This window comes from Herpailurus yagouaroundi, unplaced genomic scaffold, assembly GCF_014898765.1.
Source record: "Herpailurus yagouaroundi ecotype Mexico unplaced genomic scaffold, PumYag 141, whole genome shotgun sequence".
In the NCBI taxonomy this organism is placed as follows: domain Eukaryota; kingdom Metazoa; phylum Chordata; class Mammalia; order Carnivora; family Felidae; genus Herpailurus; species Herpailurus yagouaroundi.
The window spans coordinates 36244511-36261006 of NW_024412396.1; the positions used below are offsets into that span (position 1 = coordinate 36244511).

The 16496-nt window shown below is 36.0% G+C and overlaps 1 protein-coding gene across 2 annotated transcripts in view; it reads left to right on the forward strand.

Annotated features, from left to right (window-relative positions):
- The window catches only part of PPM1A (protein phosphatase, Mg2+/Mn2+ dependent 1A), a 52054-nt gene extending 42179 nt beyond the window's left edge, over positions 1 to 9875 (forward strand). For both annotated transcript variants that reach the window (XM_040477307.1, XM_040477308.1), the window contains exons 4-6: positions 609 to 717; positions 2106 to 2163; positions 3361 to 9875. In XM_040477307.1, coding sequence (XP_040333241.1) covers positions 609 to 717; positions 2106 to 2163; positions 3361 to 3390 — 197 coding nt within the window. In that variant the 3' untranslated portion in view covers positions 3391 to 9875. The remainder of the gene's footprint in view (positions 1 to 608; positions 718 to 2105; positions 2164 to 3360) is intronic.
- The last annotated feature ends 6621 nt before the right edge of the window (positions 9876 to 16496 follow it).

Below are 16496 nucleotides of genomic sequence, written 5' to 3' on the forward strand. Positions count from 1 at the left end.
CTAAAGAAATGGTATTATATATCTGTTTATTGCCTAAAGTTACTTCAGACAAAAACGAAGCTGTGAGTGGTATTCAGTTATATAACCTAATCTGCACATGCTACTTAAGTATCGTTTTGCAAATATAAACATGTAAAAATGATTTGGGTTAGTATATAATCAATAAATTCCCCTATACTTAAAGGGTTTTTTTCCTTTCAAATTTTGAAATTATTTTTTTTAAATCTGTGTAAAATTCAGGAAACATGTTTCTAGTGTAAAGAGAGGAGTTGACCTCCTCCAAAGTAAACTAGTTGACATTTCATTTTTATACCTATATCCTTGATTAGGTAATGCATTGGTTTTAACATGAAAATTTTTTCACATGTTTATCTTGTTCATTTTCATTCTTTCAACTTAATCTGGAAAGTGTCTCATTTTTGTGTGTCATTTTGTGCATCCCTTTGTCATAAATTTTCAAAAGTCAACTTAATTTTTTTTCTAATACCAGCTTAGAAAATCTCAGATGTGGTAAATGCCATCTTTAAAAACCTAAGTTATCTTTGTTTCGTTTTTTTTTTTAATTAAATTTGAATAACACTTACAAAAAAAGTACTTCTGATTCCCAGAAATCATAAAGAAGCAGGGGGAAGGCGTCCCTGACTTAGTCCATGTGATGCGCACATTAGCAAGTGAGAACATCCCCAGCCTCCCACCGGGGGGTGAATTGGCAAGCAAGTAAGTTACATTCTGCACACTCTTAAAATTTGTCTCAGTACATAAAAATATTAGGTGTTCATTGACCAAATGTGTATTTACCTAATTTCTGAAGTGATCTTCAGGATGTTTAACCGCAATTCAGTGTTTTTCATTATTAATGGTACATGGTGCTTGTTCAGAACAGGTGTCAGGATGTCATTGTTTGTAACTTATTACACTGAGGGCCGTCTTTAGTGGAGACGTGGGTTACGTTGATTTCCTCATGTAGCATAAGTATAATAAATATAGTGAAAGAATTTTTTAAGCTAAATTACATAGCACTACAATTTTCCTTTTTATTGCTGCTATTGTAATTTGATTTTGTTGATCCCTGGATAATTTAGCACCCCAGGGATAAGCATTTTTCTCTTCCTCCATCTGGGCCATTTTTCTATATCTCTGATTTTCCCAGTGTTTTGGTTGTTGATTCCTGGTTGGGTGGATTTTGTTGTGAGGGAAGATAGGAGGAAGCATTTCTTGCCTTCTTCTATGTGCACCTCAGTTCACAGAACTGGACTAATTCGTGTTAAAAATGAAGCTTACATCTTTGTAGGAAATTTTATAAATCAAGCATTTGTACCTTAACTATCCATATAATTGACCTACACAAAGATATATTGACAATTTCCTTGATTTTCTACTGTGTTCTAGAAATGAAGCCAGGTTCCTTATGATCATTTGTCTAAATAGAAATTGTAAAAATTCCTGTTTGAAGCTTTTATTTCTTTTCTTCCAATGTGACCTTCTGTGAAATGACTGTCTATAAAATTGCTTCAAATCAATTTTGGAAGTAGGGAGACTATAACTTATAATACCACTACAGAGTTTTTAACAAAATATTATTCAAAAATTAATTCCTAGACTTTGCAGGGAAAATGTCATATTTGACATTTCTGTTTTATAGAGCTTTTTAAAGGGGGCATTACAAAAAGCAGAAATTCAAATGTAAAAATTTATCCAAATTATTTTACCACAGCAGATGTTGACGTTACTTCTATTTCAAAACTAACGTTCAACTCTTAACCAGAATATGTTACTATTATATCTTAAGACTAGCATCACTGCTGAGTCATAACCACAGAAGCCAGTTCAAATGAAGTTGACCCTACTGACTGATTTTTTTCTTTAAACCATGACTTTTAGTCTTCTATTAATTGGGTTGGTGGAATGTTACATTTTAGAATAAATTCACATCTAGTTTAACATTGGGGTTCAAATATCTTAAAGTGGATCACTTACTGACAGTAAGAAATAGAATTAAAATAATTTCTAAGTGTAAGATTATCTGACATTTTAATGAGCACCTATGAGTTATTAAGCAGTTCTGTGCTCTAAAGAATTAACTTTCTGCATTTTTTTAAATTTAGGCGGAATGTAATTGAAGCCGTTTACAATAGACTGAATCCTTACAAAAATGATGACACTGTAAGTAGCATTTTCGCTCCCTCTGCTTCTTCTTCCCCTCCACTCTAAATGTGCACACCCTCGTACCTGTATTTTGCAGAGCTGTTCACTGTACCCATTTGCCCTTACACACACCCCTGATTGATTGTTCTGAACTCTGGGTGCACCAAAGTTCTCGTGATTGAGGACATAATCATGGTGAGTGGCCACCTCTCTCAAAAAAGAAGAAAGTCCCTTTGAATTATTGCTGGTTTTTTAAAGCCTCGGCAAGCAATCAACTTCAGAAGGTTTGTCTCCACTAAATGTTTTTTTTGAAGTTGCTCAGAATCTTGAATTATTCTGAGTTTTATAAGGAGCTACAATAGAACTTCAGATTGCCCAGCTCCACTGAATAGTTTTTATGTTTGGAAATACCTTGTCTGAGAACCCTGACGTATATACTTCATTTAAATACTAAAGTAGAGGGGGCGCCTGGGTGGCGCAGTCGGTTAAGCGTCCTTCAGCCAGGTCACGATCTCGCGGTCCGTGAGTTCGAGCCCCGCGTCAGGCTCTAGGCTGATGGCTCAGAGCCTGGAGCCTGTTTCCGATTCTGTGTCTCCCTCTCTCTCTCTGCCCCTCCCCCGTTCATGCTCTGTCTCTCTCTGTCCCAAAAATAAATAAATGTTGAAAAAAAAAATTAAAAATAAATAAATACTAAAGTAGAGAATTCTACTTATGTGAAAAGAATGCCCTATTTTCCAGTTTCCTGTTAGAATTCTGTTGCAGTATGGTGTTTACAGAAAAGTGGTAACTTAAAAATCATTTGGGCACAGCTCGGAAATATATACTGCTCACATCTGTATTCCTTACATCTCTTATGACTTGAGGTCTTAATCTCTTCTTGTGTAATAAAAGTTTATAAAAGTGGTCTAAAAATAAATTGGGTTTTAATTGAAGAAAATAAGAAATTTTTATTATATGGTTTAGAAATACATTTGGTCCACCTCATGGTAAAATCATATTTTAAATATTTTACTCCAAAACAGATTTTTTGAACAACTGGAATACTGATACTTCATATTAGACACACACACATACTTACATACTTTAAAAAGCATTTATAGACTGAATGTCAACTTTACAAAACCTTATCTTGCTGCATTATCCCAAGAGTAATGTGCTTTGGCACCTCTCAGCTTTAATGTAGTTCCTTCTTTTGCTTTGTTTCCTTTTATAAAGGATTCTACATCGACTGATGATATGTGGTAAAACTGCTCATCTAGCCATGGAGTTTACCTTCACCTCCAAAGGAGAGTACAGCTCAACTCCCTTGAACCTTTTAAACATCCCTCCTCAACTTTAAAGAAGGACATGTGTCATGGGTGAGAGTGGATCACACCAGAGAACTTCAGCAGTACAACAGCTAGCCCAGAACTGTTTTTTTTTTTTTTTGTAAATTTGAGACTTATGTAAACGTGATTTCAAACCATAATTCATGTTGTAAATCAGACTCCAGCAATTTTTGTTGTATGATTTTGTTTTTTGTAAAGTGTAATTGTCCTTGTACAAAATGCTCATATTTAATTATGAACTGCTTTAAATCACTATCAGAGTTACAAAAAAATGTTTGGCTTGTTGTGTGATGCAACAGATATATAGCCCTTTCAAGTCATGTTGTGTTTGGACTTGGGGTTGGGACAGGGAGAGCAGCAGCCATGTCAGCTAGGCATCAAATGTGTACATGATTAAGGAGAATTCCCAAATCTTACAAAGCCGGACATCCAGGGAGTTAACTGAAAACTGTCTTCATGTTTTGGCAGTGGGGTTGGCACTGTTGATAAAGCTGGTCCCTTCATTTAACTGTCGTCTAGGTTGTTCTCTCCTTGTTGCCAGGAGTATTGCAGGTAATACAGTATATTCATAAGAATATCAATCTTGGGGCTGAAATGCCTTGATTCTTTGCACCTCTTTTCCGAGTCCTTACATTGAATTACTAACTGATAAGCAGCAGCTTCCTACATATAGTAGGAGACTGCCACATTTTTGCTATCATGATTGGCTGGGCCTGCTGCTGTTCCTAGTAAGGTATTCTGAATTCCATTTTATCAATAAAGCTTGATTTAACAAACAAGAAATTTAATCATGTATGTGTAATTCCTCCTTTACCCCGCCCTTTTAAAACACCATGCCATTGTAAGTGAGAAGTTTCTCGTGGGGAAAGATGTTTGTCTCTTTTAATTGGGAAATAATGTTACTCACGGCACAGATGGAACTGTTTCCCTTCCATTAGAAAGACTAAAAGATTTAAATCTCTGTTGTTTCTTAATCTGTTTTTTAATGGGTTTCTTTCTGGCTGCTTATTTTTCATTCTATGTGTATCAGCTTGAATTTGCCTACTGTTTAATTAAAATAATTGTCAGAGCTTGACAATCTAACACTCTATAGTAGGGGTGTGCGTGTGTGTGGGTGGGTGTGCGCGTGTGTGCACGTGCGTGTGTTTGCCTGTGATTTTTAATGGACTCATGTCTTTAGAATCCAAGTAGTTAAGATGTATTTGTGATTTGAAATAGAGCATGTTGCTAATATTTAGCTGTTGGCCTTTAAAAATAACATTCGAAGCTTAAGGAATTGTAGATATAAAAATAACCTAATTTAATTTAGGCTTAAATTCCTCTGATTAAGCATGTGAAAGTAAGTTTTAAAATCTGTCACGTTGAAAAGACTACTGTTTTGTGCCCTTCTGTATTTTTGTCTCTTTAGGTTGAATATTGTATTTATTGCCGTGTAATTTAATCATTCAGTAGGCAGATTCCCCACTAGAAATTATTAAAATGTAAGATTACAATACAACATTGAATACAAAATCAAAACTCTGTGTATAAAAGGTAGTATAATCAACTTTGTTACATTTGTTTTCTCCCTAACTTGGAAATATACATATTTGTATATATAGCCTTAAAACTAATGTAAAGTTAGGGGAGTAGTGGGAAAAGTAATGTGAAATGTCTCAGATTTAAGTAGTTACATACCAGCAAAACCTTTTCATTATCCCCCTTATTTGTGAGGCGATTAAATGTAATTTAATTGTATTTAATTTATATCTCAATCCAGCATGAATGAAGAAAAACAAGTACTATTTATATTTAGAAATTCATAAGTTGGAATTACAGAACCAATTCCATACTTACAAATAAATGCTCAGTGTCTAAATCTGTGGTAGAGTGCGAAGTATGATAATGTTCTAAGTTATGGCTTTGCAAGCATCTCAGTGTGCATTTAATGAATACAGTGCTTCTAGTATAGAGTGACTACCAGACATACTAGTACTGAAAACTAAATTCCTATTATAAGAAGCCAGGTTCTTAATTTTTTAAGTAGACTGAATTTTTTAGTTCTAGAAATTGCAAAACTTCGAATTGGATTTTGATCTGCAAAATCATAAATCACAAGTTAAAATATGTGATGGAGAGCTATATTTCAAACCATAACAGCATATTTAGAGCTTTTTTTTTTTGAGAGTTTTTAAATTAAAAAGAGGACGTTAAGCTATGCCTCTGTTAAAATTATTAGTACTGAAATGAAGCTTGGAAGTGAGAGAAAACTATTAAATGTTCTCTGAGAAGACTAAATCTTTTCCACATGAGTCAGCATTGCCATACTAGATATAACTTTTCATTATAAAAAAGGAAGTATCCATTATTATAGCAGACTGTGTGTGTTCTTGATTCCTGGGGGTAATGGTGGTGGTGGGAACCGACCACACGTTTAAAAGGCACTTTTGCACCTCTATGGTGCACTTCATTTTTGTACCACTTAAGTTCCTGCCCTCCCAACCCCCTTTTGTGTGCTAATTAGCATCTCAGGGCAATGCCTCAAAATTTTTCGATGTGTTGTATGTTATTTTCTTTGGAGGGTGAAAGTTCTTTTGTGATAATTTACCATTCAAAATGTACTTTCATTTAAGTGTTTTCTTAGGATGAACTCATTTTGCTGCTTGTAATAGGAAATTCATTTTGTGTAGCAGACTCTTAACCCTAACATTAAAAAATTTCACTGGTCTCTTACTGTCGTAGCAGTAAGCTCTCTTAATTTCCACTTTGTTAAGGAATATACTTTTATAGATAACAGAAGCAGTTCTCAATATTAGCATTAACTTTACAAAATCCAAATGATATTTTTCTTATTTAGCTTTAGAACTATTTCAAACATTTTTAATTATAATGCTTGCTTCTAGAGTACTATGCAATTAGTATACTGCTCCAGCCACTTATTTTTTATTACTACATTAAGAAATTTAGATTAAAGAATAAATTATGTAATTCAAATAATCTGAGTTATACTAGCATTTTTAGTGATCATCCATCTGACCACATATTAATTCCACTAATCAGCTTTCCCAGGAAACATATTGAGTGTTATCTGCAAAACACTGTTCTAGGCGAAATACCTTGGAACTATAAAGAAATGACTAGATCCTTGCCCTCAAGGAGTTTACATTTGAGTAGAATTTATAATCTAACACATGTTAATATTATAGTTGAATCACTCATCCAAAAAAAAAAAAATAGCTGTCACCCTCCTACTGTCTGCCAGATAATTTTCCTGAATAAGGCAGGTCTCTCTGTCCTAAAAAGCTCATTTATGCTTCCATTATTCACTTGAAAACTCTTCCATTTGTTTTCCTCTCCCCAAAGTTAAAAATCTCATTCAAAAGAAAATTTTGCTCAGCATAGTAATAATATAGGACTGATGAGGCTCAAATCTATTCAGTATGCTTGACTACCTTTAACAAATGGCCTTTACTACTCCTGCTATAAAATTAGTTTCCTGCTATATACAGACAGCTAAAATTTAAGAAAAATTCTGTTTCTTTGAAACACACTGCCGTTAATATCTAGTTTTAGCCAAATGATTATTATGCATTAATTTTTAAAAATAATTTCACTGCCCGTCTTTACTGGACAAGTTCATATGTGAATTCAATTTGTGATTTCTGAAAGAAGTGACAAAATTGGTTACAGGTTTTCTTTTTTAATTTTGAATTTCATGATGTATACTTTTAATTCATAAAATTTGAATTAGAGGTATAAGCCTATAATGTTTTGTTATTTGTACAGTATTATATTAGGATTTGGTAGTAGAAAATATGTAAATATTTCAGTACATAAATGTTTCTCTTTTGAGGTTTCTCTTTGAAGGAACCTTAAAGAGTTTCATACTTTTGCTTGCAGATACTGCCGGTGAGATGACCATTTTGTAACTGAGTGATCTAGTCCTCTCATTAGTTTTTCTTTTAGGCATTAGGAAGAGTTCTTTATAGTTTAAAACTTTAGAAGCATAATTTTACTTTATTTTCTTCAATAATGTGCCATGATTTTTGGATTGTATTTTTAAATTCTATATTACTTTAGAATATGCTTGAAATATTTAAGGATACATTTTCTAAATGTTGCGAGTATAATACTGTATTGTTTTGTAGGTCAGAATAGTTAAGTCTCAAGTGTTAGGTATTACTGATAATCAGAATGCCATCAGAAATGATGAGAGGCATTTGGCTCCACTTGATTGTCAAATGAACATTTCTACATTTGTTCACCTTCACTCATTCTTTCCCTTTTACCTGCTTTATGTATTAACCTAGTGGCCTCTGCTCTCGTATTTTTCTGGTTATATTACCAGCAGGTAGGAGTGCGCCAACTAGAAACACTCAGATGTACTGAAATTATAGTTGACTAACTTGCATTTTATTAGATGGGGGAAGATGTTGTTTGGATTGATGTAACAAAGAAGTGACTTTTTTCCCCTCCCTTATCCAGCACGAAATGTTGCTTTATTTCCTCTACTGCCCTCTTTGTGGTGGTTGTCTCTCTCTTTTTCAAACGTAAGCAGGCTGATTCCATTTTCTTGAGCAAGAGTTTAGGGCATTACTTCACCAAGGCCAATTTCTACTGTACAAAACTGGGCCGAAAAAAAGAAAATTTGGGAGATGCCAGTGAGGAGGACAGAGAGGATTACTCTTAATTGTTGTAAAAGCCCTAGAGAGATCTTCCTCTAGCCAGGCTATTAAGAACTGTTACATAAACCGGCAAGAACCAACCTTTGCTTCTTCGGATCATTTGATTTTCCATCAAGGGAGATAATGATAAACAAAAATGCTGCTGCTTCAACTTAAAAACAGAAAAAATAAATGCAAATGTTTATTCACCACAAAACCCAATCCTTCCGGTCTTTTAATTGCTCCAAACCTCAGTTTCTATTAGCTTTCTCATCGAATTAAGTATTCAGAAAAATTTAATGTTTTTCCTTTCTTTTCCATAGTCCTCCTGGTCCAGTAGAAGACATTGAGTAACATTTGTGTTTGTATTGTACTACCTGAAGTAAGATTGGTGTAGGAGATTGTAGCCACAGGACAAAATTAGTAATATCTCAATTAGGTATAGTGAGTGCTACAAATCCATTTTAGGAACAATTCTTAACTTTGTAGGTTCCCAGGCCCTTTGAAAATGATGAATCCTAGGAACTTCCTTACCCAGGAAAATCATATAATAATGTACCTAACTCCCCAAAGTTTACAATATTGCAGGGGTTCATCAGCCTTTTTTCCTGCAAAAAGCCTGTAAAAAATATTTCAAAGGTGTCAAAATAATTTGAGTAATTTAAGGAAGTGTTTAACTTTTTGAGAGAGAGAGGCGGTGGATGGGAGCCTAGGCTAGAATCTGATATTAAAATACCCTTTTTAAAGGTTGTATTTTGGGGGAAAGGAGAGTAATTAAAGGTGAATAAAATATTCTTATTTGGACCAGTTCTGGAGGATAACATCACTCTAAGTTTGCCACTTTTGAAACTCAACAGCAAAGAGGTAAGACGGAAATTGAAAGTTTGGAATGTTTCTGACCTGCATAGTGCAAATATAGTATATTCACAAGACATTTAACTGTCTGATCGCACTCAGGTTTTAAAATTTTGAGCTTCCTAGTTTTAGAGTTCATTAAATGTTTAATTCACTTCAGATTCTAGGGTATTAGGCATTTACTTACTGATACAGAATGTTAAAATAGGATGTAACATATGGCCATCAATGTACAGGATTAATGGGATTTCTACTAAAATGTAACGACCATGAAAAAATTGATTAGCTTGTCTCATTTGTTGCCCAAATTGGATGTTCAGTTACAGCTTATTTAATTCCCATGTGTGGGAATTTTGAAACAGAAACCATTGTCTTGCTTGGTTAGCCCTTCACGAAGACATCAGCATATCCGCAGGAAGTATCTTGTTTGTAGTAATATGCCCCAATAGTAGTTGGTTTCACTCTTGAAATGGTTTATTTCACTTAATTTGCATAAATGTTACAAGTGGAGAGTCCATGTACGTGTTAAAAGCATGTTGTATTATACATAGATTCATTTTTTAAAAATCTATAAATGTAAAACTCATACAACTGCAGAAATATTTTTCCTAAACAGTGTATAATGAAATTCTCCACAGTTAACTCACCCACTGTTTGCTGTTTATGTGATCCAAACTTTTAAAGAAATTCCATAAATGTATATTTTGTATTATGTACCATTTTCTTGGTCCAAAGAAGACATGTGAATTCAGTCCTAATTTTAAGAATGTACTTTTTGTTTTCAACTCTGTTGAAGAAATTGCATTCAGCCTGTGAATGGTTGCAGATTGTATGTGAGATGAAAAGTAGAAATAATTTCTAGTTTGCAAAACTGGTGCCACTAAATAAACAGGCAATTGCATAATGTGTGTGTATTTATGATTGATATTGCAAGCAGCATTTTTGTTCTGCCTAGAAACGTGGAAAATTTGAAGTTATTAGGACAAATTAAGAGAATTTTTGTTCAACTGAATTTGGTTAATTGGCTAAAGAACATGGAACTGATAGTCTTGTGCCTTCTTGATTTTAGGAAGAGTACTGAAAGCAAGTTTGAATTGATGGTTTTCATAAAAACATCCCAGAAACAAAGAAGTTCTTTGGCAAGAACATTTACATTTGTCTTCTTACAGATGATAAATATTTCTTACTCTCTTGAAGAGTTGAGATTAGGAATTGGAAGTGGTCTGGAAAAGGCCTTACCCATTGAGTATCCCTGATGTAGTGCTCACTTCATAGTAGCAGTGTGTGTGCGTGTCTGTGTGCTTTGATGCTTCTGCTAATTCTGGTATTTTGTATTACCTGTGTTCATGTCTGAAAGTGTGACTTACTTTATAGGCTTGCATAATTAGAGGGATTTTAAAGTACACCGAATTAGTGACGTAAGTGAAGTTCCAGGAACTGCAAAACTTATTTTCATTGTGGAATGTATAATGAAAACACGTTAATTAATTAAAGGTGGGAAGTCTTGGAAATGAGGGTTGAGGCAAATAAGTTTATTTGGCTCACATGTAATGAGTACATGTTCACGTGTCAAAGTGCAGTTTTGTGTCCTGGGGTTTTGGTTTTTTGGTAATTCTTTTAAACATTGAAGGTAGGGTTTGTTGTGTTTTTTTTTTTTTAAGTAAAAATTGTTTATTTCAATTATTTTTTTCCCTTTAAACTATTATTTACCGAGCAACGAATATTGGGGTGCTCTTTCCTTGCTATCACTTAATTGCTTAGATTGAAATTCCCATCAAATCACAGAAATTTTGATTCAGGTTGAAAAATCTATTCTTAGGTGAACTGCCCCAGACAAGCTTAGCTTGCATGCCCTCTACAGCATTTTGTTTACTTGCCTCAAAACCAGCCACTTGCCAGACATGGGTAAGCGATTTGGACTCAGCTGCTGCATGTTGTCTAGTGAAATTCATATTAATTTCTCTGATACCTTGTATAAGGTGATTCAGAGTATCTAGAAAGCTTTTTATAAGATTGTTTAATAGTTGTACTGTTACCTAGATAGTGCCTTACCTCAACATACTGCATATGTGTCCTCTGCTATAGTTTAGGTAGAGGCTTGGGTCTCCTAGACCAAAGCATTTTCTCTGTGGCTTTCCTTACAGGTACGCAAGAGTACATAAGGTACATTTTTTCAGATGTCCGTTTGAGTCAGTGAAATTTCTGATATTTGACCATCTTTGATCTATAAAAATGGCAGTTTTTTCATTAAATTTAGTAGTTTCTAAAGGTTTTTTTTTTTTTAAGTTTATTTTTTTTATTTTGAGGGAGAATGAGGGGGGCAGTAGAGGGAGGGAAAATCCCAAGCAGGTTCCACAATGTCAGTGTAGAGACCAACGCGGCACTGGATCTTATGAACCATGAGATCATGACCTGAACCAGGATCAAGAGTGGGATGCTTAACTGCGTAATCCAGGCACCCCTGAAGTTAGTTATTCTGAATGATCAGACTACAAATCAGTACTTCTCTCATTACTGCAATTTAGTTGTGTCTCCTTGGAATTGACCCTTAGAACTGGATGACAGGTTTAAAGAAAAACCATACGTGTGTAAAATTTGCATATATGAAGTTTGGTAAAAACAGACAATACCAAGTTTATGATTCCTACCTTGAAATTAAATCTCCAGTTTTTAAGTCACTTCTTCTTTGTCATTTCAGCTTCTCGTAGAGCCAGCCCTCTAGATGCGCTGGTATCAGATCAACTTGCTTGGACATTGCTAGGAGAAATGTTATTCCAGCAGTTGACCTGGAAAGGAAATTACAGAGTTTAAATATTAATGCTGGATTATAATAAAGCATAAAGATAAGATGGGAAAATGATTTTATGGTTTTATTTTGAATTAACATAAAAGTAAGGTGAGCAGAGTTCCTTTCACACATTAAGGTCATAGAGATTTATGGACCCAACTCAGTCTGACAGAGACATCACTCGAGTCTCTGAAAATTACTCTTTTAAGTGCTGTCTTTGTTATAGGTGGATGAAGGCTCGAACTAGATGACAAATTCTGACTTAGATTGTAGTCGTGCTGTGTCCTTCCTAAAAATCTTTTTTGTATTGTATTTTGCTATTTGTGTTTGTTTTGCTATCAACTAAAATTGTTTCATATTTAAAAATCAAAGGATTTGCTAGATGAGTTTGTGACTGTTCTAGGTCAAATGGGTTTATATATGTACCTCACATTAGCATACTGAAACCATTCCAAAGATTGTCTTTTAAAGTTTCAATATAACAATCTTCAATGTGTATTTGATCATATTTAATGAAGAAAATGAAGATTCACTATATATATCATTATAAGAACAGAGTTATTCTGTTATTTTAGCCATTGATCTTTTAACTGCTTATAACAAAACAAGTAAAATGTTCTAGTGATTTGATACAGTAGAATCACATGGGAAGTGAGTTTTTAACTTGGCATTAGGCAAATAAAAGTCCTCATGTTACTTATATAAATTCAGCTTTTAGAACTGTCCACTTTTCTTGACGTATTTTGACAGATTTTGCTGCAATGATCCTTAATAAAATAAAAAGAGGTCTTAGCATTTAATAAGGGCAACAAAACTGCTAATGTGCCAAGATCACAGAAAGGAAGCTTGCTTGGGTGTCCTTCCTTAGTATTTACTTTTATGTCTGAAATCAGAATGCTTGCCTTGTTTTTGTCCTTTGGCTTTGTTTTAAATATGTAAGTTCCTAGACTACATTCACTTTAGGACTTGCGTAAACATTTTTTAAGGGAAGTCTCAGGGTGTTGAATTCTGCATCCTTGGATATCGTTGTGCTCTGTCCTGATTTCTACAATATAGGTAGGTTGGACTGTTTACTGACAATATGGCTATAAGTGTGTTACATATGCATATATAAATATCCTTGTTCAAGGTCAACTGCAGGTGCCTGTCACTAGTGTTACTGGCTCAACTTGACCTTCAGAGAGGTTTGCTGCTTCACTACCAGATGGATTTGGCATCTGACAGAACTACAGTGTCAGTAAAACTTCATCTCAGGAGGAGCAGGGCTCCAAGAAGGAAACTTCCTGGAGGGCAAGTCTCCATGGTTTGAAATAAGGAAGAATGCAGTAGCAGTTTCTGAAGATCACGTAGTTGGTTCTCTAAGTCGCTTGGAACTGTTTTGATATTTTAGTTTCTTGGACTGAAAGTCAAACACTTTTGTTCAAAACTCATTTGTTCTGATATAAAAATGTGAATGTTTATGTGAAAATAATTGTACTTTTTAATCTTAGAATCTGTGACTTTCTTAGACTTTAATAATTTGAAGTCATTTGATGAAGTTGGCAGTTTTCTCTTTGGTAAAGGAGGAAGAGGAAAAGAATGTGGAGGAGGGGAAGAAAAGGAGATAAGGGCAGGAAGAGGTTCTAAAGTGGAAAAACAAGGTATTTTTTTTAACTGAAGAAAATTCTACTTTTCTGAAATTAAAAACAACCAATTTAGGCTCCATAAATCCTCCTTCTGTTTTACAGCAGTCAATATAATGCATCACTGGTCGGTAGATTAGTCGTCTTGTTCTCCCTCCAGTATGTCCCTCCAAAGGCCTTGTATAAAGGGAAGGAGGGGATAACCCAATATCATTTGTCAACTGTCACTTGTAGGTTCGATTAGGAAAGTGATTAAAATGAAGTTTCAGGTAAGGATTGCAGGTTTCCCCTCTATTCATTGTTTCCCTGTCTTCTCTGAAGCAGTGATTCTGAACCTGCCTGCAAGATAGAATGACCTGGAAAACTAAAAACTCTTTCATCAGTTAAGGTTAAGTTGGAAGGTTATCCCACCACCATCCCAGTGATGCCTTGCTCCTCCTGGGATCTTTTGTTCAAATTCCTGAGGTGGCTCCCATTTCACTAACAGCCAAAGTCCTTAACAGTCGCCTACAAAGCCCCCTATGTGATGTTCTTGAGACCTCTCAGACTTCCCTCCCTTGCTTTTGCTTCAGCCACACTGTGGTCTCCTGGCTGTCGCCAAACATGCCTGTCTCCTTCAGATCCTAGGGTCTTATGGGAATTGCTTTACTGTTCACTCCACCTGGATTGTTTCACTGGTCAAAGCAAGTCACATCTAACTTCAGGAAACCTGAAACGAACAAACCACAATAATTGTGGATAACCCTAATAGCTACCAGGGGGCCACAGTATGCGTTTGGATAAATAAGCCTGTGCATGTGTGTGTGCCTGCAGAAAATGAGATTGGTGTTACATACACTCCAGGAGACGTGGTCTTATTTGAACTGTGCGCTTTGAGATAAGTGCTGGTGGCAGATGCAGGGACCACATGGGATTATCTCGTATCGCAAGTGCTCCCAATTATGAGAGGTCAGTGTTTCTGCATCTTTGCGTGTTGAAGCAGACTACCTGGCATTAAGGGTGAGGTTGGATTTGCATAGACAGGGCTAAACAGGATGTTTTCCCAGCAGAGAAAACAGATGAGCAAAGGAAAAGGTAAGGCGGCTGAGGCCAGTGAGAATGCCTGGTTTAGCAGGAACTTCCCACACTCAGATCCCCAAAGGGGAGTAAGAGAGGTTTAAAGGCACAACACTACGAAAGCCTGCTTTTTATGTCCTTTGCTTCCTGAAGAGAGCTTTTCACTAAGTCTACGTTAGGAATATGGCATTGCTTATGTTAAATCAGCTTTACTGTCAAGTTCAGTGGCATTTCCACAACACATAGAGGAGCTGTGTGTTATTCTCATACACCACCCAGGACAGTGCTGCCCCAAACCTAACAGTCATTAAGTAATTTGGGCTGATTACCCAGTCACAAAGTTTATCTGTTATTTCTTCCATCTGAGGAGTGTTCTGGAGCCTCTGGAAGAGATAGGGGCTGTAGAGAGCCTTAGTATCTGTGGCAGAACTGTGACTCCATGAAGGAGACGTTCATGACCTTAGCTGAGCCCCGACTTAGCTGGCCTAGCTATTACTTGGCCAGCACGACCCAGGAGCGGTGGTCTAATTTGAACTGCGTACTTTGAGGCAAGTGCGTGGGAGCAGACAGGCGGGGACCACATGAAATGCTGTTTGAGGTTTCCTGTTTGCTCTAGCTCGCTGCTGCCGCTGCCCTCTGCCACCACCGCCCTCCCAGCCAAAACAAAATAACATTAACATTCAGAACGTAGAGTCAGCTAAGAGCAGTTCGGCATTTGACAGTGTATCCTTTTTTTCAAGTTTCAACAATGGACAACATACTTCACAATTCAAAAAACACTTTATCAAACAGAGCCTCCAATTTATCAGCAACTTATTTCTGAGGTGACTCTCTTCGGGTGTACAATTATCATGCGCCTATTTTTGAGCTGCTTCTAAAGCCGCTACCCAAGTCCATTCACCGTGAATATGACAGTTTGGGTGTGAACCCTGCCAGAAGCTCTGTGTTATCAGAAAGCTTCCCTCCTCACACTGTGCTCCGCTTCCTTCCATTCTGAGCCAGTAACCTATGCCAGTTGTGGCCAGGACAGGAGGTAAAACAATAATATGTTTTTCTTCTTAGTAAATGCAATTCTTTGGAGTAGAAATTTTCTGAATATAAGTGATGAGCAAAAACAAAAAACGAAAAGCAAAACCCACCAGCGTGGGCTCTGCCCACTTACTGGCTACTTCATCCTCCGGCTGTCCCAGCCATGCTGCCCATTGCTGGGCAGAATTATTAACCAATATTAACTAAAGAAAGCCCTGCTGTCACTAACCCTCAGATATGCTAAAGCCGCCCTGTCAGAGGCCCCTCCACTGCTATCCTCACCTGCAACTGCTCCTGTGTGCCCGCAGACAGTTGGCCCTCAGTCCGGTCTTCTGCAGATAATCTTACCCCTCAGTGTTTCTGGGAGCATCAAAGTGAATGTGATGTTTGCCACAGAGCCTATTATTTGAAGTTAGACTAACTTAAGCCTCCAAATTTGGTGACAGTCTTTCCAATCATTTTCTTGTGACTGGGGGAAAAGACAAAGAGAAATTCTAGCGTATATGGATTATTGTGCAAGCTGAAGAATATTAATAACGAAAATATACTAGATACACCTCCATCCATGATTTAGATGACCCGTAAAAAAATAACCTCAAGCTGGGAAAAACAAAAACCCAACATTTTTTTTCAAACATCTTTGATCATTAGCCACCCAAATTAACTTCTCAGAGAAAATCTCACCAGCTTTATTATCTCTTCACATAATTTTGTTACTGTAAGAGATACATAACAAAGTTACCATTTTAAGTGTGCAATTCAGTGGCATTAGGTACATTCACAATGTTGTTTAACCATTACTGCTGTCTAGTTCCAGAGCATTTTCATCACCCGAAACAGAAACTGTATCCATTAAGCAGTCACTTCCCATTCTCCCCTCCCCTCAGCCCTTGGCAACCTCTAGTCTACTTTCTATCTTGAGAAATTTACCTATCCTAGATATTTATATAAGTGAAATCATACACTATTTGCCCATTTGTATGTGGCTTATTTCACTTAGCATAATGCTTCCAAGTTTCATCCATGTTCT